Below are 22,604 nucleotides of genomic sequence, written 5' to 3'. Positions count from 1 at the left end.
TGCCTTGGGCGTTCAGACATGTTTGTGTGTGTCCCAAAAGTCCGATACCACTGTATTTTGTACGCCGATCGTACTGTGAATATCCCTCTGTGGTCAGGATGCCACGCAATAAAATCGTCAAATGCATTGTGACTCAGCAGTATTTGCATAATTCGCCTAACGTCCACCGGATTCAGAATTGTTCGAAGAAGTGCTTCATCCCATGTCCCTGATATAGGATCGATTAAGTCACTAACAGAACTGAGCAGAGTATGACCACGACCTGAAATAACCTTCCTATCCGGGCTCCCTAGGATCCATGGATCAGTCCATATATTCACCTTCTCACCGTTTCCAATCCTCCAAATGTATCCCATTTTGAAAGTTTCCAATCCTTTCATGATGCTTTGCCAAGTGAAGGAGGATCCATTTTTCAATGTAGCATGGAGCAGGCTACAATTAGGAAAATATTTCGCTTTTAGTACCCCTGGTGCAAGCTACATTAATTCACTTCTGCTTCCGTACACCCCCTCCCCCTCCCTAAACACATCGATGGCTGAGATCTCTTCATACCTATTCATAATAAAGGGTGGTGGTCTTTTTTTTAAATACGTCACCCGTGCCGATACGCGGCCTTCGTACATGGTCCTTTTCTTCTTCTCCAGCTCATGGAAGCCCCCGGTTTTAAAAAGGGTGGCACGGTCCTTTTCTTCTTCTTCGGCTCGCGGAAACCCCCGGTTCGCTGGGCTGGCCCATTTTCGAACTGGTCTTTTTCCCACTGTTTCTTTTCTCTTTCTATTTTTCATTTGTTTTTCATTTTTGTCCTTTTCCTTTTTTGTTTCTTTTCTTTTTCATTTTTGTCCTTTGTCCTTTTTCATTTGGTTTTATTTTTCTAAAAAATGCCCGTGCTTTGATATTTCTTTCTAAAATAAAAAAAAGTTTCTTTATTTTGTTTATACTCCCTCCGTCCCATAATATAAGAACATTTTTTACACTAGTGTAGTGTTAAAAATGTTCTTATATTTTGGGACAGAGGGAGTAAAATGCAAATATACACATTTTGAAGAAATTGTACAAATATTTCAGAAAAATGTTCGTATCTTTCAAAATTGCTCATAATGTCAAAACACAAACATTTATTAAAAAGAGCAAACAAAATTTTAAACACAATTTTTTTTAAATTTTTCAGTTTTTTTGGAAAACACTAACAAATTTGGAATTTCAAACAATCTTTAAAATACAGACAAAAAATTGAAACCAATCTTTGAAATTTTCTAGAACATTATTTGTATTTGGTAAAATTTGGAAACATGATCATTTTTTGAAATTCCGAACAAATTTTGAAAGGTCGAACATTTTTTGAAACACGCCGAACATTTTTTAAAATTTGTGAACAATTTTTCATGGCCTTGTATGACCAATTCAGAGCACCATGCCAAGTTGTTTGAGTTTCGATAAGTTTTACATTTTTTTGGAGTTTTTGTGAGAAAAAAAAGACCGATAAATGGCTGAATGTGTCCCAACATGCACACGGTGTTGAAAGTCGTTCAAACATGACATGGATGCCTACCATGAGCATGCCAAAGCCAAGAAGGTTGACATGCCTTAAGTTGGATAAACTAAAGTTAATGTACCAAAGCGGAGCTCACATTAATTTAATGGTTAAACTTACATTGACGATTTTTTATGTCATAGATTCTTTGAACCTTAGTTGGCGCTAAAGAAAATTTAGTGGTCCTAACATAAATAGTATATATAGAGGCATGGTAATTTGATATGGGAGCATGTGACAGATTAGTATGCTAGGATCTTGAATTTTTTTTGCTAGATGTTGGATTTCCCATGTGTTCAAAGGAGATTAAGCAGTGACCATCTCACTTTGTTAAACTAAGGATTTAGGGTTAGGGTTTACAACAACATCTGGATTGTTGCCTTAGAGCAAAGCTAATTGCTGCAGGAGAGCCAGACTCTTCTCGAACAAAATAAAGAGAAAAAAGGAAAATACTAGAGAATGACTTGGATTTATTGTCCTCGCCTAGAAATTACAAAAACTTATGAAAAGAGAGAAAAAATAAGCTTAGTCAAGATAATGTTTTGAAAGCACGCGTTGTTGAGAAGCACTTGATGACTGACCACTTTGTGCTTTGGTGAAGGCATGCCATCAATCGCTATCACATTCTTTCTTTCTTTGACACGCTTTTCGCGTAGATGACAATGGTCAAGATGACCATAAATACCTCTGGAGCCCCACCACCCATTCGCAACAATGATAAATAAGCTCGTGAAAACCTAGCGTCATGTGGTAATACACAATGTAACTCAAATTAATTAAGTTGAGGTTTTATCCTCTAATGGCATCCAATCTTGCATAAAGAAGGATATTGAAAAGAATCAAACGATTCTGCCAAAATGTCGTAGAAGCTAGCTTATCAAAATGGTTGGTTTGGCACCCGTGGTTAAGAGTGGTCTATGCATGGGTACACTACTGGAAATCACGCGCGTTAGTTGAGAATGACCGTAAGCTAATTAAAACGAGCATGTGCATGTGTGCGAGTGCTGAGGCTCAGTCACGTTTCTGTACGTCTGCAAAGAAGCTAGGCATCCCACAGCACTGCCAAAAATGCTATACGCGCTCCCGGGCAGGACGAAGCTTCGACGTGGTTTCGTCTCTCCATCGGTATTGAGAGATGAGACGGCCGAGACCATCATATGCTTGCATCGCAGCCTTGCATGCAGCTGCGTTTGCCATGAGACGAACAGTGCCTTGTTGCTGATAGGAGTACTAGCTAGCTTGTAGTACTACATACAACCCATGTGCACCACACCATGCATATATACCATGCAATGAAATTATTAGGCAGCATTGCCAAAGATGGTCTACGCGCTCCTCCCACACCACATGCAATGCAACTACCCGGTGGTTTCCTTGTCACTGCCATGAGATGAGATATCATCTCTCTCTCTCCCTCTCTCTCTCTCTCTCTCTCTCTCTCTCTCTCTCTCTCTCCCTATGTGTGTGTGTGTGTGTGTGTGTGTGTGTGTGTGTGTGTGTGTGTGTGTGTGTGAAGCCTAGGCTCGACACGTTGTGGGTGTTGGGAGCGGCTTCGCTTTGCATCGCAGGCAGGCTGCAAAACCACCACACTCGCTCGCTCGGCGCCTCCGCTACTTAAACAGCTTGCTCCACAGTACTCTCCACACACCAGTCCAGTCCAGTCCAGGGGCTCCAGCACGTAAGTACGACCTCCAGTCCAGTCCAGGCTCCAGCACGTCGCTCGCCACATCTCAGACTAGCCACTCACGGTGAGTCCCTCCGTCTCCCCGTTCTTGCATTTTCTGGCTGAAATCTCCTCGCTGAAACTGCATCGCGTGGGAGGCATTTTGTGGCTGAAATGAAATCCCCTTCTTCTTTCCTTTCCTGTTGAAATTAATTAAGCTGCAATCTTTCTTCTTCCTCTTCCTCTTCTTTACCCTGTTGAAACCTGAAGATAACTAAGATGCATAGATCGATCGTTTCGTTTGTTTTCGAGACTGATAACTAAGATAATCTAAGAGTACAGTTCCCCATCTGCTCATTTTGTCCAGTGGTTCATGGAGTCTCCGCAGAAGAAGGCTGCATCCATGGACGGCAGCAAGAGCAAGACGACGGCTCATCTGCTGCCGGTGACCGTGGCCAAGAAGACGCCACGTCCGGATCATGTCCGATGGGTCAGCGCGTGGGCGCTCTTCACCGCCAGCGTCTTCGCCTTCTCCTTCGCCGTGGGCTCTGCAATCGCCTACGCACTCGACCATTTCCACGTCGCCTGCAGCCAGGTAAGGATCGACGAGTTGCCTGGTGTACTGTAGCATCGCCAAATCTCCCCGATTCTCCTGCCTTCTCAATCAATTTCTTCTGTCCTCCACAGTCCTCCTTCTTCCTCCGGTGCGACCAGCTGACGGACGCGGCGGAAGCCGTGGTGAATGCCCTAGGGACCGGGATGCTGTGCTGCGCCGCGCTCCAGGCGGCCGCGGCGGTGCTGGCGCTGCGGCTCCGTTGCCGCCGTCGCTCCCTCGCCTACCTCGCGCTCGCGCTCACCATCGGCGGCCACTGCATCTACGCCGCCATAGCCCACCTCTTACTCGTCGCCGACCCAGGAGACCTCTTCTTCGGGATCAGCTTCGCGGTGAGCATCGTCTTCTTCGCGGCGGGAGACATCATCAGCTTCGTGTCCCTCCTCCGCGGCGGCGAGGACGAGGAGTAGGACTGGGGAGCAGGGCAAGCAGCGGATCATGTCCATGGATCAACTCCTGGGGTACTGATAAGTGACTAATTGACTACTGAATAATGAGTGCACTAATGTAGAGTATGCATTTTGCTAGCTGTGAGCGATTGATCGAATGCCGTATGCGTGAATCGAATCTACTAGTGATTGTATGGATTATGTTAGTTTGTGTAGTGCATGTGTTACCCTGAATTGTGACCGTCTTTGATGCAGTACTAGTATTCGACCTTTTCTCTATATGACCAGACAGACATCATTTATATGCTCATTTACCCAGCTTCGGTATAAATGATGTTGGTGAGATTGTCACTGCATCCAGTATATGTTTGTTAACCATTGTTTTTCATGCAACCGCTGCCGAGATCCATATGGGTTCAGGAGTAGATTGATAACCTTGCAATCGGAGAGATGGTGCCGCTCTTGATCCATGTCACACCGATGGATTCCTTTTTTTTAATGCCATTTTCCTTTTGGCGATCCACACGCAACTCTTCACTTTTATCACTGTATGAGCGCTTTTTTTTGCGGGGCGCTTTAGCTGATATGTTCACTCATTCTGGTGAAACACCACACGTAGCCCCGTAGGGCTGCTGTTCTTTTTTTTCCTGATAAACGACGCCTTTATCATCTCAAAATGTAGCATCAAACGGATACAAATTATTATGAGTAACACCTAGCCTCTGCATAACAAGGATGCACGCAACCAAACCTCAAAAGTCTGTCAATAACAAATAAAACAAAACCAACAGATCAACAACAGTAGAGTCCTATAGACCGATACTATGTCTATGTCGAAGGTGGCGGTGGATCTATCCGGAGGTCATGCTGCCACCCATGTTGAGAAAAAACCTCCGTAGCCACATGCTCCAATCGCGTACACCCCGCCTTGAACAGCGATTAGTACTCCACTCGTTATAGCCTAGACCACGTACGAAGTAATTGCGTACACCGGAAAATAACCTATTGAGGAGAAGCATATTTGTCATTAAAAAACATATCATTTCTACATAGCCAAAGTGACCAACTTAAGGCATACACTCCCACCGTTATTAGCGTTTTGAACCTATTTAAAATACCATCCAATCAATGACCAAAAATATTGACAACACTTGTGGACAGCTAATTAAAAATAAAAACGAACGCAATAATCCTCCTTGAACCTTTGGACTACGGAGAGGTAATGCCTATGAGTCGGTCTCTTCCTGAACAAAGTAAAGCTATTGTTAATTCATGTGTCGGTCTCTCCCTGCATCATCTGAATTGTTAAATTATTTACAGCAAAGCTATTTCCTGCATATGAGTCAGTCTCTTTCCAGACAAAGTAAAGAGAAAGAAGGAAAAACAATAGAGAATGACTTAGGTTTATTGTCCTCACCTAGAAATTATAAGAGTTTAGAAAAGAGAGAGAAATTAAGTCCACTCAGGACAATGTCTTGAAAGCACGGGTTTTCGCCAAGCATATGATGACTCCGCACTTTATGACTTGATGGACGCATGCCATCAATCACCATCACATTTTTTCTTCTTTTAACACGCTTTTCGAGTAGATGACAATGCTCAAGATGACCATGTAGACCTTTTGAGCGCCAACATCCATTCTCAACAAAGATAAATATAAATAAGCTCATTAATGGTCTCAGGAAAACCAAATCGATTATGCATCACATAGTGATACGCAATGTAACTCAAAGTTAAGGTTGCATCCGCTAACGGCATCAAACCATGCAGAAAGAAGGATATTAGAAAGAATCAAATGATTCAGCCAAAATGTTTTAGAAACTAGCTGATCAAAATGAGTGATTGGCCTCCTCCACCCCCTAGTTAAGAGTGGTGCATGCATGGGTATGCTAGTGGAAATCGCACGCGCTAGTTGAAATCCACCAGAGCTAGGGAAGGGAAGCGCCTCCCATCGGATCGATCCCTTCTCCCCTCCCACCCGTCATAGCTAGTGCGTGTATGCTTTTCTCGCTGAAATCCTTATTTCTCTTCTTATTACACTTTCTTCTTGAGATAATTGACGGCCTAGTGACGATCACATATATCTTTTGGCGGGAGAAAATTAAACCAGGAACTAACGCCACCTACAAGTCTGAGAAGGTGGTGAGGTAACATACAAACATAACTAGTACATCCGAAGACCATGGTCAAAACGTTGGATGAACCACACTAGTCGTCGGAGTGGATATATATGGGTGTTGGGGGAAGCTACTTGCTACAAACGGAACGGCTACATTGCAAGGGTACGCTGCTAGAAATTGCACTAGCTGTAAATTGGTACACATGCATGCAGCTAGCTATTACTATTAATACCTTTTACTGCCATGTACCCATGTGTGTGTGAGCTTCACTCCACCCCGCGGACGCAACTTCTCCCCGTAGTTTCCTTTGTTCGTCGTCACTGCCATGAGTTAAATCATCGTATGCCTGCTTACGTGAGATGAGCCACCAGTTTAATTAGTGCCATGAGTGTTAATTAATATCGCAGGAAGCACGTACACTTGTTACTTACTCTAGTTGAAAGTAACCGTGCAGAGCTAAGATGAGCTTTACTAGCATTTGACTGCCATGTATGCATGCCTGTACGTCCAATTGCAAGGAAATTGAGCATTGCCAAAAGATGGTAGATCGAGCACGTCGTGGGTGGCATTATTGCTTCTCTCTCTCTCTCTCTCTCTCTCTCTCTCTCTCTCTCTCTCTCTCTCTCTCTCTCTCTCTCTCTCTCTCTCTCTGTGTGTGTGTGTGTGTGTGTGTGTGTGTGTGTGTGTGTCGCTCTCTCTCTGCTAGTCTGTCGAGGATCAGTTGTCAATCGGGTTGGTTCAGATAATTTTCTGTGGATTTCTAAGTGCTGAGTAACCTGAGCTGACCCTTTCGATCGTTTGGTTTGCCACTGATCGTGGCATGCAAAAGCTAGCTCATAGCTCCATGCATCGATCCATGCATTGCAACCATGCATGTTCTCGCCAGCTTGTGCGTGTAGCCATGTAGAGCAATGCCAGAACCAAATCGATCGACCGGCTTTGAATACTTGCAGGCCGGTTGGTCACAGCGACATGTGCCGGTCAGAGAAAATAATCCAGTTGCCCAAAGTCAAGCTGCGTGGCAAGCATTCAAGTGCTGTGCGGGAGGCAGTTCCTTTCCACGGTGGCCTGCGAAGTTCTCTCGGTTTCCCGGCCGCATAACGCTGTCGGGCATCGACCGTGCCTGAGGTTCTCTCGGTTCAGGCCAGGTCAGGGAGCAGGGCGTCGTGACCATACATACGTTCTGCACTGCATGTTGGTGTGGTTTGACAGGATACGGGCTTCGTGACTTCGCCCCTCCTCGGGAAACCTTCGAAGGTGTGATCCACAGGTGCAGAGTGTCATGCATCCGCACCACAGAAAATTAAACAACCAACTAACAGTGCGTTGTTGGTGATACTAAGCTCGGACGAGGATTTAGAGCTCTCAGGTGCTCCGCACCCCTATACGTATAATACCAAAAAAAAATACCGAGAAATTTATTAAAAAAATCTGGGATTTTGGAATATCAAACGTGGGTTCCTGATGTACTCCTGTCTGAAATTTGGTGAAAAAATACCAGGAAACGTATTCACAGCAAAAAAGACAAATTTTTTCTACGTATAGCAAAACACTGTTTGGGTACATTTTTTCTGGGCAGTAAATCCTTCGTCATGGATACGTTTTTTGGTATTTTTTCACGAAATTTCACACGAAAGTAGATTGGGAAACCAGGTTTGACATCCCGAAATTTTAGATTTTTTTGATTTTCTAGGATTTTTTTTACAATTTTTTTTCGTATAGGGGTGCGGAGCACCCGAGAGCTCCTGTGTATTTTCCATACTAGCTCGTGCTACTATTACTACTACTACTACCCATGCGCATGTCTGTCCCTGTGTGTGTTGGGTGGGCTTCAATCACTCCACACCATATATACCATGCAATTGCAAGCAAAGAAATTAGGCAGCATTGCCAAATATGGTCTTGGCTGTCCTCCCACACCATGATACACTAGTAGAAAAAGGGTCAAATGTTCAACTCATTAGTGCCGGTTTGTATTTGAGCCGGCACTAATGTGACCAATAGTGCCGGTTCGAACGGCTATGCATTAGTGCCGGTTCGTGTTGCACCTTTAGTACCGGTTCGTGCCACGAACCGGCACTAAAGGGGTGGTGGCAGGCTGGCGTCAGGCCGGGGCCCCACGAGCCCCTTTAGTGCCGGTTTGTGACACAAACCGGTACTAAAGGTCTAACCTATAGTACCGGTTTGTGTCACCAACCGACAGTAAAGAGTCTTAACCTATAGCCCCGGTTGGAGACACAAACCGGCACTATAGGGCAATTTTCAAACTCTACCCCCTCCCCCCTTATCGCCATTTCAGTTTTGAAAAAAACAAAAGAAAATGATAAAAACTTCAAAAAATAAAATCCTTCGAGAGGTAGTTATATTACTACATCTACTAGTTAGAAAAATTTAAAAACTTAAATTTGGACATGTTTTTCAAAAAGTGTAGGGAAAATGTAAAACGGCTATAACTTTTGCATACGACGTCGGAAAAAAATGTATAATATATCAAAATGTTGAGCACGAAAATCCGCATCCGATTTTGACCGCCTACGGCTTGTTTGCAAATTTTTAGAATCCTCAAATTCTAAAAGGAAAAAAAGATATGCTCAAATTTCAGTTTTTTTGAATTTTGGTCAAACTGTGGTCAAACTACTTATTCAAGAAATATTAGTGTTACTAAATAATTATTCAAGAATATTAGTGTTACTAAATAATTATTTCAGTTTTTTGTATTTTGGTCAAATCTGGACTGTGGTCAAACTATGGTCAAACTACTTATCCAAGAAATATTAGTGTTACTAAATAATTACAGTTTTATAGAATAATAGTTTCAAACTCAAACGGTGAAACATGTGACCTAATGCTCAAGCTAAACTCCTGAGGGTTAATAGGATTGACAACTTACATTTGTTAGGAAAACAACAAGTGCAGACTTGAAAAGTAGGGGGAATAGAACTCCGAATTTAAGCGTGCTTAGACTGGGGTAGTGAGAGGATGGGTGACCGGCCGGGAAGTTAGACGATTTGGAATCAGTGATCCACACTTGAGGAGTTAAGAGGGGTGATTAGAGACTAAATCATCAAATAATTCAGAAAATTGAAAATCAAACAAAAATCATTTTTTTTTCCAAAATTTTCAAACAAAAAAATTTCAAGAAAAAAACCTTTAGTACCGGTTGGTGTTACCAACCGGTACTAAAGGTCCCACATACCACGGCGCGAGCTCACGCCACGCGGTGGGCCTTTAGTGGCGGTTCGTGCCGAACCGGTACTAAACGCGCGGGGGGGGGGGGGGGGGGGGGGCTTTAGTCTCCATCCTTTAGTGCGGGTTGCAGAACCGGCACTAAAGGCCCTTACAAACCGGTAATAAAGCTCCGTTTTCTACTAGTGATACTGGTTAGTACTTGTGTAATGTGTTACCCTGAATTGTGGCCGTCTTTGATGCAGTAGCATTTGACCTTTTCTCTCTGTATATATGGCCAGACATCATTTATATGCTTATTTATCCAGCTTCGGTATAATTCTCTTTATCTGTGATTGTGAATCTACTAGTGTACTGTTAATTGGATAGATCGACAATACTAATTAGTAGTATTTCTGTAATGTGTTACCCTGAATGGTGGCAGTCTTTGATGTAGCATTCGACCTTTTCTCTATATGACCAGACATCATTTATATGACCTTTTGTAGACGTGTGTACTACGAGTGGTCAATATGCCTCCTAATATGCTTTCAGAATTTTTTTACACTTGATAAAAAGATCAACCCATAAATTTTGGCGGGGGTGCATAAAAAATTCTCCTATTACAACACACGTGCTGTTAGAGCTGTGTCGAATATAGTGTATAAAGTAGGTTACAGTTGGACTTGTAGTTGTATTGTGTTTAAATAGGATATGGAATCGTGTCATAGTAGGACACTTGTATCCTAGCCCTCTCATATATAGCGGGGGTAGACACACGATGTAACCTACGCCAACATAATAGCACCGGAACGCAGGGGAAGCCGGCGGCATGTGCCGGCGTCCAGCGCGACCGTGTGCGGTAGCGGTGTCATGGGAAGGAACGCGCATAGTCAGGCCCCGGGGATGTAGCCAGATCGGTGAACCTTGTTAACAAATCTTGGTGTCGTGCCTCGTGTAATTGCTTGGTCCTCGGATGATCGATGGAGTGCCTCGGATTTATTCTAACACATGCATGTTTACTAGCCTATCTGAAATATGAAACGGGAACCCCCAAGGAAAAATCCGGACCAATCTGACAGCAGGACACCTACGATCTTAATTTCTTATTCCAAGTTACTTACTGCATTGATACACTAGCCAAGCGGTTGGTTGCCAGAATGAATGCAAAAACAATGGGAAACGACTGAGTAGTGCACAATGCACAGTGAGACATCGTATACTAAGTATGGTCGATCTATCGAATTAACACTTAGTTACTAGATTCACACAGACGGCACTCGATCAGTCGTCACAGTATATTGCATACTCTATACATATTACTTTCTTAGAGATAAGTACTCGATCGATCATGAGCTCATCCCCTGCAGTTATCCGAACTAATCGATTGGCGTACTGTCATCCAGCCTGCAGGGAACTAGGAGACTCATATGCACTGTCACTGGTCGGATGGGAGCCTACTAGCTTGGAGTCCTATGGTGGAACCGGAAGCTGCACGGTAGGTGTGTGTGTATGAGAGAGAGGAGAGTCATGTCCTCTCCGGTGCGGTCTGCGAACAAGCAATCATGTCATCTCATTGTTGGACTATTTTCATAACTAGGATGCCATGCATATTAATTGGATAAAATTGAACAAACGAGATATTTTGTTCCAAATTTATAATGTGTTTATGACTGTTGTATATATTTTTAAACATCAAATCATGATACAATTCTTTTCATGTTGATGTTTAAATTGAGAAAGAAATGTCTCTAATTTTAATTCAGACCAACGTTGTTTATTATGAGTCATCACCTTATGATCTTTTAATTCCATGTCTTTTCTGCCCAACGATAATATGATATGGAGTGAAATTAATCCTTGGCATGTTTTGTTTATTTACCAACGTAAATTTATAATCATGCAAGTTTACTTGTGAATTATTATGATAATTTCAGCTTCTACTCCATTCCAGTACCACAAGATCAAACCATTTACGGGGAGTAACTTCCCACGTTGGAAGTCACAAGTTCAATTATATTTGGGTGTAGAGAATTTGATTTTGCCTTAAGGGAAGAAAAATCTGAAGCACCTGCCACCTGGTGCTACAGGGTATGCAGAACTCAAAAAGCCATGTGATATTAAGTTTAAAAACAATGGGACAAGTCCAACCATATTGCGCTTCTTATCATGAATGCGACAATATCACCGGACATTGTCGAGAAACTCCCTAAGAAAGACACTGCTAAAGCATTCCTTTCTGAAATGGAGGAGCAATTCAAAGGATCCGACAAAGTGTATGCTCATGAGCTTTTAATTAACCTTCTTCGGAAGTACACTGTTGACACGAATGTTAGGTAACACATACTGAGGCTGGTGAATGCTTTCATCAAGCTTAAAGCTTTGGAGTGTTCTTTAAGTGAAAACCTTCTTATAAAAATGATTATTGAGTCCCTTCCAAATTATTTCGATCAATTCAAGATCAACTATAATTCTCTAAAGGAAAAATGGACACTCGCCGAGATGAACGTAAGAATTCAAGATCAACTATGATTTTAATCAATTCAATCTCCCTCTGTCTCCCTCTCTCTCTCTCTCTCTCTCTCTCTCTCTCTCTCTCTCTCCAGCCGATTGTGACCCACTGCAGTGTTGGGGAAGCCAGTATTTTCAAAAAAATTCCTATGCACACGCAAGATCTATCATGGTGATGCATAGCAACGAGAGGGGAGAGTGTAGTCCACGTACCCTCGTAGACCGTAAGAGGAAGCGTTATGACAACGCGGTTGATGTAGTCATACGTCTTCACGATCCGACCGATCTATCACCCAAAGTACGTCACCTCCGCGATCTGCACACGTTCAGCTCAGTGATGTCCGTCGAACTCTCGATCCAGCTGAGTGTTGAGGGAGAGCTTCGTCAGCACGACGGCATGATGACGGTGATGATGAAGCTACCGGCGCAGGGCTTCGCCTAAGCACTACGACGATATGACCGAGGTGGATTATGATGGAGGGGGGTACCGCACACGGCTAAGACAATGATCAACTTGTGTGTCTATGGGGTGCCCCCCTCCCTCGTATATAAAGGAGTGGAGGAGGGGGAGGGCCGGCCCTCTCTATGGCGCGCCCTAGGGGAGTCCTACTCCCATCGGGAGTAGGATTCCCCCCTTTCCAAGTAGGAGTAGGAGAGGAAGGAAGGAGGAGAGAGGGAGGAAGGAAAGGGGGGCCGGCCCCCCTCCCAATTCGGATTGGGCTTGGGGGGGGGGGGTGGCGCCCCCTCCTAGGCCGCCTCCTCATCTCCCCCACTAAGGCGCAATAAGGCCCATACACTCCCCGGGGGGTTCCGGTAACCCCCCGGTACTCCGGTAAATGCCCGAACTCATCCGGAACCATTCCGATGTCCAAACATAGTCATCCAATATATCGATCTTTATGTCTCGACCATTTCGAGACTCCTCGTCATGTCCGTGATCACATCCGGGACTCCAAACAACCTTCGATACATCAAAACACATAAACTCATAATACCGATCGTCACAGAACGTTCAGCGTGCGGACCCTACGGGTTCGAGAACTATGTAGACATGACCGAGACTCATCTCTGGTCAATAACCAATAGCGGAACCTGGATGCTCATATTGGTTCCTACATATTCTACGAAGATCTTTATCGGTCAAACCGCATAACAACATACGTTGTTCCCTTTGTCATCGGTATGTTATTTGCCCGAGATTCCATCGTCGGTATCTCAATACCTAGTTCAATCTCGTTACCGGCAAGTCTCTTTACTCGTTTACATCACCCCGCAACTAACTCATTAGTCACATTGCTTGAAAGGCTTATAGTGATGTGCATTACCAAGAGGGCCCAGAGACACCTCTCCGATACTCGGAGTGACAAATCCTAATCTTGATCTATGCCAACTCAACAAACACCATCGGAGACACCTGTAGAGCATCTTTATAATCACCCAGTTACGTTGTGACGTTTGATAGCACACTAAGTGTTCCTCCTGTATTCGGGGGTTGCATAATCTCATAGTCATAGGAACATGCATGTATAAGTTATGAAGAAAGCAATATCAACAAACTAAACGATCATCGTGCTAAGCTAACGGATGGGTCAAGTCAATCACATCATTCTCTAATGATGTGACCCCGTTTATCAAATGACAACTCTTTGTCCATGGCTAGGAAACTTAACCATCTTTGATTAACGAGCTAGTCAACTAGAGGCATACTAGTGACACTCTGTTTGTCTATGTATTCACACATGTACTAAGTTTCCGGTTAATACAATTCTAGCATGAATAATAAACATTTATCATGATATAAGGAAATATAAATAACAGCTTTATTATTGCCTCTAGGGCATATTTCCTTCAGTCTCCCACTTGCACTAGAGTCAATAATCTAGATTACATTGTAATGATTCTAACACCCATGGAGTCTTGGTGCTGATCATGTTTTTCTCGTGAGAGAGGCTTAGTCAACGGGTCTGCAACATTCAGATCCGTATGTATCTTGCAAATCTCCATGTCTCTCTCCTTGACTTGATCGCGGATGGAATTGAAGCGTCTCTTGATGTGCTTGGTTCTCTTGTGAAATATGGATTCCTTTGCCAAGGCAATTGCACCAGTATTGTCACAAAAGATTTTCATTGGACCCGATGCACTAGGTATGACACCTAGATCGGATATGAACTCCTTCATCCAGACTCCTTCATTTGCTGCTTCCGAAGCAGCTATGTACTCCGCTTCACACGTAGATCCCACCCCGACGCTCTGCTTGGAATTGCACCAACTGACAGCTCCACCATTCAATAAAAATACGTATCCGGTTTGTGACTTAGAGTCATCCGGATCAGTGTCAAAGCTTGCATCGACGTAACCGTTTACGACGAGCTCTTTGTCACCTCCATAAACGAGAAACATATCCTTAGTCCTTTCCAGGTATTTCAGGATATTCTTGACCGCTGTCCAGTGATCCACTCCTGGATTAGTTTGGTACCTCCCTGCTAAACTAATAGCAAGGCACACATCAGGTCTGGTACATAGCATTGCATACATGATAGAACCTATGGCTGAAGCATAGGGAATGACTTTCATTTTGTCTCTATCTTCTGCAGTGGTCGGACATTGAGTCTGACTCAACTTCACACCTTGTAACACATGCAAGAACCCTTTCTTTGCTTGTCCATTTTGAACTTCTTCAAAACTTTGTCAAGGTATGTCCTTTGTGAAAGTCCAATTAAGCGTCTTGATCTATCTCTATAGATCTTGATGCCCAATATATAAGCAGCTTCACCGAGGTCTTTCATTGAAAAATTCTTATTCAAGTATCCTTTTATGCTATTCAGAAATTCAGTATCATTTCCAATCAACAATATGTCATCGACATATAATATCAGAAATGCTACAGAGCTCCCACTCACTTTCTTGTAAATACAGGCTTCTCCAAAAGTCTGTATAAATCCATATGCTTTGATCACACTATCAAAGCATACATTCCAACTCCGAGAGGCTTGCACCAGTCCATAAATGGATCGCTGGAGCTTGCACACTTTGTTAGCACCTTTTGGATCGACAAAACCTTCTGCTTGCATCATATACAACTCTTCTTTAAGATGTCCATTAAGGAATGTAGTTTTGACATCCATTTGCCAAATTTCATAATCATAAAATGCGGCAATTGCTAACATGATTCAGACGGACTTAAGCATCGCTACGGGTGAGAAGGTCTCATCGTAGCCAACTCCTTGAACTTGTCGAAAACCATTCGCAACAAGTCGAGCTTTCTAGACGGTAACATTACCGTCAGCGTCAGTCTTCTTCTTGAAGATCCATTTATTCTCTATGGCTTGCCGATCATCGGGCAAGTCAACCAAATTCCATACTTTGTTCTCATACATGGATTCCATCTCAGATTTCATGGCTTCAAGCCATTTTGCGGAATCTGGGCTCATCATCGCTTCCTCGTAGTTCATAGGTTCGTCATGGTCAAGTAACATGACTTCCAGAACAGCATTACCGTACCACTCTGGTGCGGATCTTACTCTGGTTGACCTAGGAGGTTCGGTAGTAACTTGATCAGAAGTTTCATGATCATCATCATTAGCTTCCTCACTTACTGGTGTAGGAATCACTAGAACTGATTTCTGTGATGAACTACATTCTAATAAGGGAACAGGTACTGTTAAAGCATCAAGTTCTACTTTCCTCCCACTCACTTCTTTCGAGAGAAACTCCTTCTCTAGAAAGGATCCATTCTTAGCAACGAATATCTTCCCTTCGGATATGTGATAGAAGGTGTACCCAATAGTCTCCTTTGGGTATCCTATGAAGACACATTTCTCTGATTTGGGTTTGAGCTTATCAGGTTGAAGCTTTTTCACATAAGTATCGCGGCCCCAAACTTTAAGAAACGACAACTTGGGTTTCTTGCCAAACCACAGTTCATAAGGTGTCGTCTCAACGGATTTAGATGGTGCCCTATTTAACGTGAATGCAGCCGTCTCTAAAGCATAACCCCAAAATGATAGCGGTAAATCAGTGAGAGACATCATAGATCGCACCATATCTAATAAAGTACGATTACGACGTTCGGACACACCATTACGCTGTGGTGTTCCAGGTGGCGTGAGTTGCGAAACTATTCCGCATTGTTTCAAAGGAAGACCAAAATCGTAACTCAAATATTCTCCTCCATGATCTGATCATAGAAACTTTGTTTTTCTTGTTACGATGATTTTCCACTTCACTCTGAAATTCCTTAAACTTTTCAAATGTTTCAGACTTATGTTTCATCAAGTAGATATACCCATATCTGCTCAAATCATCTGTGAAGGTAAGAAAATAACGAGACCCGCCGCAAGCATCAACACTCATTGGACCGCATACATCAGTATGTATTATTTCCAACAAGTCCATTGCTCGCTCCATTGTTCCGGAGAATGGAGTCTTAGTCATCTTGCCCATGAGGCATGGTTCGCAAGCATCAAGTGATTCATAATCAAGTGATTCCAAAAGCCCATCAGCATGGAGTTTCTTCATGCGCTTTACACCAATATGACCTAAACGGCAGTGCCACAAATAAGTTGCACTATCATTATTAAACTTATATCTTTTGGCTTCAATACTATGAACATGTGTATCACTACTATCAAGATTTAGTAAAAATAGACCACTCATCAAGGGTGCATGACCATAAAAGATATTACTCATATAAATAGAACAACCATTATTCTCTGATTTAAATGAATAACCGTCTCGCATCAAACAAGATCCAGATATAATGTTCATGCTCAACGCCGGCACCAAATAACAATTATTTAGGTCTAAAACTAATCCCGAAGGTAGATGTAGAGGTAGAGTGCCGACGGCAATCACATCGACTTTGGAACCATTTCCCACGCGCATCGTCAACTCATCCTTAGCCAATCTTCGCTTAATCCGTAGCCCCTGTTTCGAGTTGCAAATATTAGCAACAGAACCTGTATCAAATACCCAGGCGCTACTGCGAGCATTAGTAAGGTACACATCAATAACATGTATATCAAATATACCTTTCACTTTGCCATCCTTCTTCTCCGCCAAATACTTGGGGCAGTTCCGCTTCCAGTGACCAGTCCCTTTGCAGTAGAAGCACTCAGTCTCAGGCTTAGGTCCAGACTTGGGCTTCTTCACTTCAGCAGCAACTTGTTTGCTGTTCTTCTTGAAGTTCCCCTTCTTCCCTTTACCCTTTTTTTCTTGAAACTGGTGGTCTTGTTGACCATCAACACTTGATGCTCCTTCTTGATTTCTACCTCCGCATGCTTTAGCATTGCGAAGAGCTCGAGAATTGTATTATCCATCTGTCGGTGTCAAAACCGGCGGATCTCGGGTAGGGGGTCCCGAACTGTGCGTCTAAGGCGGATGGTAACAGGAGGCGGGGGACACAATGTTTACCCAGGTTCGGGCCCTCTCGATGGAGGTAATACCCTACTTCCTGCTTGATTGATCTTGACGATATGAGTATTACAAGAGTTGATCTACCACGAGATCGTAGAGGCTAAACCCTAGAAGCTAGCCTATGATTATGATTGTTGTTGTCCTACGGACTAAACCCTCCGGTTTATATAGACACCAGAGGGGGCTAGGGTTACACAGAGTCGGTTACAAGGAAGGAGATCTACATATCCGTATTGCCAAGCTTGCCTTCCACGCAAAGGAGAGTCCCACCCGGACACGGGACGAAGTCTTCAATCTTGTATCTTCATAGTCCAACAGTCCGGCCAAAGTATATAGTCCGGCAGTCCGAGGACCCCATAATCCAGGACTCCCTCACCATCCCTTGCATATTATAGTTCATCACGAAGCTCTTGTAGCTTGGTGGCAGTGATTGAAGAACTCTGTCAATGACACTATCATCAGGAAGATTAACTCCCAGTTGAGTCAAGTGGTTGTGGTACCCAGACATTCTGAGTAGATGTTCACTGACAGAACTATTCTCCTCCATTTTGCAGCTGTAGAACTTATTGGAGACTTCATATCTCTCAATCCGGGCATTTGCTTGAAATATTAACTTCAACTCCTGGAACATCTCATATGCTCCATGACGTTCAAAACGTCGTTGAAGTCCTGGTTCTAAGCCGTAAAGCATGGCACACTGAACTATCGAGTAGTCATCAGTTTGCTCTGCCAGACATTCATAACATCTGGCGTTGCTCCTGTAGCGGGTTTGTCACCTAGTGGTGCTTCCAGGACGTAATTCTTCTGTGCAGCAATGAGGATAATCCTCAAGTTACGGACCCAGTCCGTGTAGTTGCTACCATCATCTTTCAACTTAGCTTTCTCTAGGAACACATTAAAATTCAACGGAACAACAGCATGGGCCATCTATCTACAACAACATAAACATGCAAAATACTATCAGGTACTAAGTTCATGATAAATTAAAGTTCAATTAATCATATTACTTAAGAACTCCCACTTAGATAGACATCCCTCTAATCATCTAAGTGATCACGTGATCCATATCAACTAAACCATGTCCGATCATCACGTGAGATGGAGTAATTTTCAATAGTGAACATCACTATGTTCATCATATCTACTATATGATTCACGCTCGACCTTTCGGTCTCAGTGTTCCGAGGCCATATCTGCATATGCTAGGCTCGTCAAGTTTAACCCGAGTATTCTGCGTGTGCAAAACTCGCTTGCACCCGTTGTATGTGAATGTAGAGCTTATCATACCCGATCATCACGTGGTGTCTCGGCACGACGAACTGTCACAATGAATTGTCGTCTCGCCAACTATTCCTTCTACGACTATCGCTACCGCTTAGAGAATGATGTGATGGACAAGACCCATCCGTTAGCTTAGCACTATGATCGTTTAGTTTATTGCTATTGCTTTCTTCATGACTTATACATGTTCCTATGACTATGAGATTATGTAACTCCCGAATCCAGGAGGAACACTTAGTGTGCTATCAAACGTCACAACGTAACTGGGTGATTATAAAGATGCTCTACAGGTGTCTCCAATGGTGTTTGTTGAGTTGGCATAGATCGAGATTAGGATTTGTCACTCCGATTGTCGGAGAGGTATCTCTGGGCCCTCTCGGTAATGCACATCACTATAAGACTTGCAAGCAATGTGACTAATGAGTTAGTTGTGGGATGATGCATTACGGAACGAGTAAAGAGACTTGCCGGTAACAAGATTAAACTAGGTATGATGATACCGACGATCGAATCTCGGGCAAGTAACATACCGATGACAAAGGGAACAACGTATGTTGTTACGCGGTTCGACCGATAAAGATCTTCGTAGAATATGTAGGAGCCAATATGGGCATCCAGGTTCCGCTATTGGTTATTGACCAGAGAGGTGTCTCGGTCATGTCTACATAGTTCTCGAACCCATAGGGTCTGCACGCTTAACGTTCGTTGACGATATAGTATTATATGAGTTATGTATGTTGGTGACTGAATGTTGTTCGGAGTTCTAGATGAGATTACGGACATGACGAGGAGCTCGGGAATGGTTCGGAGGTAAAGATTCATATATTGGATGATATGGTTAGGCCAAGGGGTCAGGCCCACGGGGCTATAGGTCGGTGCAAAAGATAGTTTTGCGGAGTCCAGGGGCCAGACGCTAGGGTCCCTGGCGTCTAGGTCCAGACGCCGAGAACCCTGGCGTCTGGCCCTGGAGTCCGAGAAGAACTCTTGCCTTTCAGGTGAAACCGACTTTGTGGAGGCTTTTACTCCAAGTTTCGACCCCAAGGCTCAACATATAAATAGAGGGGCAGGGCTAGCACCCAAGACACATCAAGAAACACCAAGCCATGTACCGGCAACCCCGTCCCCTCTAGTTTATCCCCCGTCATAGTTTCAGTTGTGCTTGGCGAATCCCTGCGGAGATTGTTCTTCACCAACATCGTCACCATGCCGTCGTGCTGCCGGAACTCATCTACTACTTCGCCCATCTTGCTGGATCAAGAAGGCGAGGATGTCATCGAACTGATCGTGTGCTGAACGCGGAGGTGCAGTACATTCGGTACTTGATCGGGACGGATCGTGAAGGTGTATGACTACATCAACCACATTGATAAATGCTTCCGCTTTCGGTCTACGGGGGTACGTAGACACACTCTCCCCTCTCGTTTCTATGCATCTCCTAGTTAGATCTTACGTGATCGTAGGAATTTTTTTGAATTACTACGTTCCCCAATAGTGGCATCCGAGCCAGGTCTATGCGTAGATGTTATATGCACGAGTAGAACACAATGAGTTGTGGGCGATAATAGTCATACTGCTTACCAGCAATGTCTTACTTTGATTCGGCGGCATTGTTGGATGAAGCGGCCCAGACCGACATTACATGACCGCGTTCATGAGACTGGTTCTACCGACGTGCTTCGCTCACAGGTGGCTAGTGGGTGCTGTTTCTCTAGCTTTAGTTGAATCGAGTTTGACTACACCTGGTCCTTGTTGAAGGTTAAAACAGCAAACTTGATGAAAAATCGTTGTGGTTTTGATGCGTAGGTCAGAACGGTTCTTGCTAGAAGCCCGCAGCAACCACATAAAACTTGTAACAACAAAGTAGAGGACGTCTAACTTGTTTTTGCAGGGCATGTTGTGATGTGATATGCTCAAGACATGATGAGATATAAATTGTTGTATGAGATGATCATGTTTTGTTAAAGTTATCGGCAACTGGCAGGAGCCTTATGGCTGTCTCTTTATTACATAAGATGCAAGCACCATATAATTGCTTTACTTTATCGCTATGCGATAGCAATAGTTGCAAAAGCAATAGTTGGCGAGACGACCATGTGACGACACGTTGATAAAGATCAAGATGATGGAGATCATGGTGTCATGCCGGTGACGATGGAGATCATGACGGTACTTCGGAGATGGAGATCAAAGGCACAAGATGATAATGGCCATATCATGTCACATACTTTGATTGCATGTGATGTTTATCCTTTATGCATCTTATTTTGCTTAGTACGACGGTTGCATTATAAGACGATCTCTCACTAAATTTCAAGGTATAAGTGTTCTCCTTGACTATGCACCGTTGCGAAAGTTCTTCGTGCTGAGACACCACGTGATGATCGGGTGTGATAAGCTCTATGTTCACATACAACGGGTGCAAGCGAGTTTTGCACACGCAGAATGTCGTGGATCTAAGACTGACAGTAGAATGGGGGGTAGGTATGAGGAGGCAAGATCCTAGCTATGGCGAAGTTGTACACACGAGTTTTACGAGTTCAGCCCCTTCACGGAGGAAGTAATAGCCCTACGTCTCGATGCCCGGAGGCGGTCGACTGGATTAAGCGTGTGTGTGTTACAGGGGGTGCGAATCCTTGTGCGGGTGGAGGGGGTGGCTTATATAGAGTGCGCCAGAACCCCAGCCAGCCCACGTTACAAGGAGTTCAATGTACATAAAGAGGGAGCGTAACAGGTAACGTCCGTAATAAAGTGTTATAAATGATCATTAAGTCTACGAGTAATGCCCGACCGTTGCTGTGTAGAGTGACTTTAGATCTTCTGTCTGTCGAGTGGTTTCTGTTACGGTCGAGTGACATAGGACCTTCCGAGTGGAAAGCTTCGGGTCGAGTGGATGCTGTTATCCTTTGAATCCTTCTGACTTTAAGGTGATGTCCTAGGGGAGGGTGTCTAGGTCAGACCTATGACCCTACCCTAGGTACATAGCTTCATCATTAGCCCCCGAATGGTTCAGGGTTCGAGTGGAGAAGGAGTTGAGAATACTGCCGACTCAATTTTTGCGCTTCAGAAGTGTCTTGCCTAGTCTACACTACTAGGGAAAACCCTAGTAGTAGCGCGGGTTTAAAGCCCACTAGTAGCGCGGGCAGCCGCGCTACCAATAAGGCGCTACAGCTATTACTTAGCAGTAGCGCGTGCGACAAGCGCTACTGCTAAGACACATAGCGGCAGCGCTTGTTCTGTCCCGCGCTGCTGCTAATCTAGCTAGTTGTAGCTTGTTTTGTATCCATCGCTACTAGTACTCTTTTTTTCATTTTTAGTGTATTTATACGCCGTTATACAAATTTTGGTACAATACCAATTATGAGGTTTATATCATTATGTCCATAATAGTGTACAATACCAATTATTAGGTTCAAGTGGAGGCAATATGTGGTGCATGTCAAAAGTATACTACTAATCCAAACTTGATCTAGTTTGGACTAGTAGTACTTTCGATGTGCACCACATGTTGCCTCCACTTGAATCTAATCCGCCAGCACAAGCTATTTAATCATCATCATAGTCATTACCACCAACAGTATTTATTTAATCACCATAGTCATAGTGTAGCACATCATCATCTTCAAACTCATTCTAGCTAGCTAATCACCACCAACAGTATTTATTTAATCATCATAGTCATTACCACCAACACTAGCTATTTAATCATCATACTCATAGTGTAGTACATCATCATCTTCAAACTCATTTCTAGCTAGCTAATCACTCCTGCTGCTCTCTCTCAGGTAAAATAACATAAAACATGTGTAGCTCTCCTCCTTCATCAAGTTGGAGCATGCAGATGAACCTGTCTCCTAATCATGGGTTGCGCTTCTCATTGCTGCCCCCTAGTACTTCTCTGTGCTCCTCCATCACAAAT

At 43.7% G+C, this 22,604-nt stretch overlaps 1 protein-coding gene across 1 annotated transcript; it reads left to right on the top strand.

Moving 5' to 3' along the window:
* Nucleotides 1–3,136: 3,136 nt before the first annotated feature.
* LOC109746231 (uncharacterized) lies at nucleotides 3,137–4,584 on the top strand. The gene is made up of 3 exons (XM_020305356.4): nucleotides 3,137–3,279; nucleotides 3,562–3,789; nucleotides 3,882–4,584. Exons 2-3 carry the CDS (start codon nucleotides 3,568–3,570, stop codon nucleotides 4,215–4,217), a joined length of 558 nt encoding a protein of 185 aa, XP_020160945.1. The 5' UTR covers nucleotides 3,137–3,279; nucleotides 3,562–3,567; the 3' UTR covers nucleotides 4,218–4,584.
* Nucleotides 4,585–22,604: the final 18,020 nt, after the last annotated feature.

The sequence above is a fragment of the Aegilops tauschii genome, chromosome 1 (assembly GCF_002575655.3).
Source record: "Aegilops tauschii subsp. strangulata cultivar AL8/78 chromosome 1, Aet v6.0, whole genome shotgun sequence".
NCBI lineage: Eukaryota > Viridiplantae > Streptophyta > Magnoliopsida > Poales > Poaceae > Aegilops > Aegilops tauschii.
The sequence above is the reverse complement of the archived record's forward strand: the minus strand, read 5'-3'. Positions and strand labels throughout refer to the sequence as shown.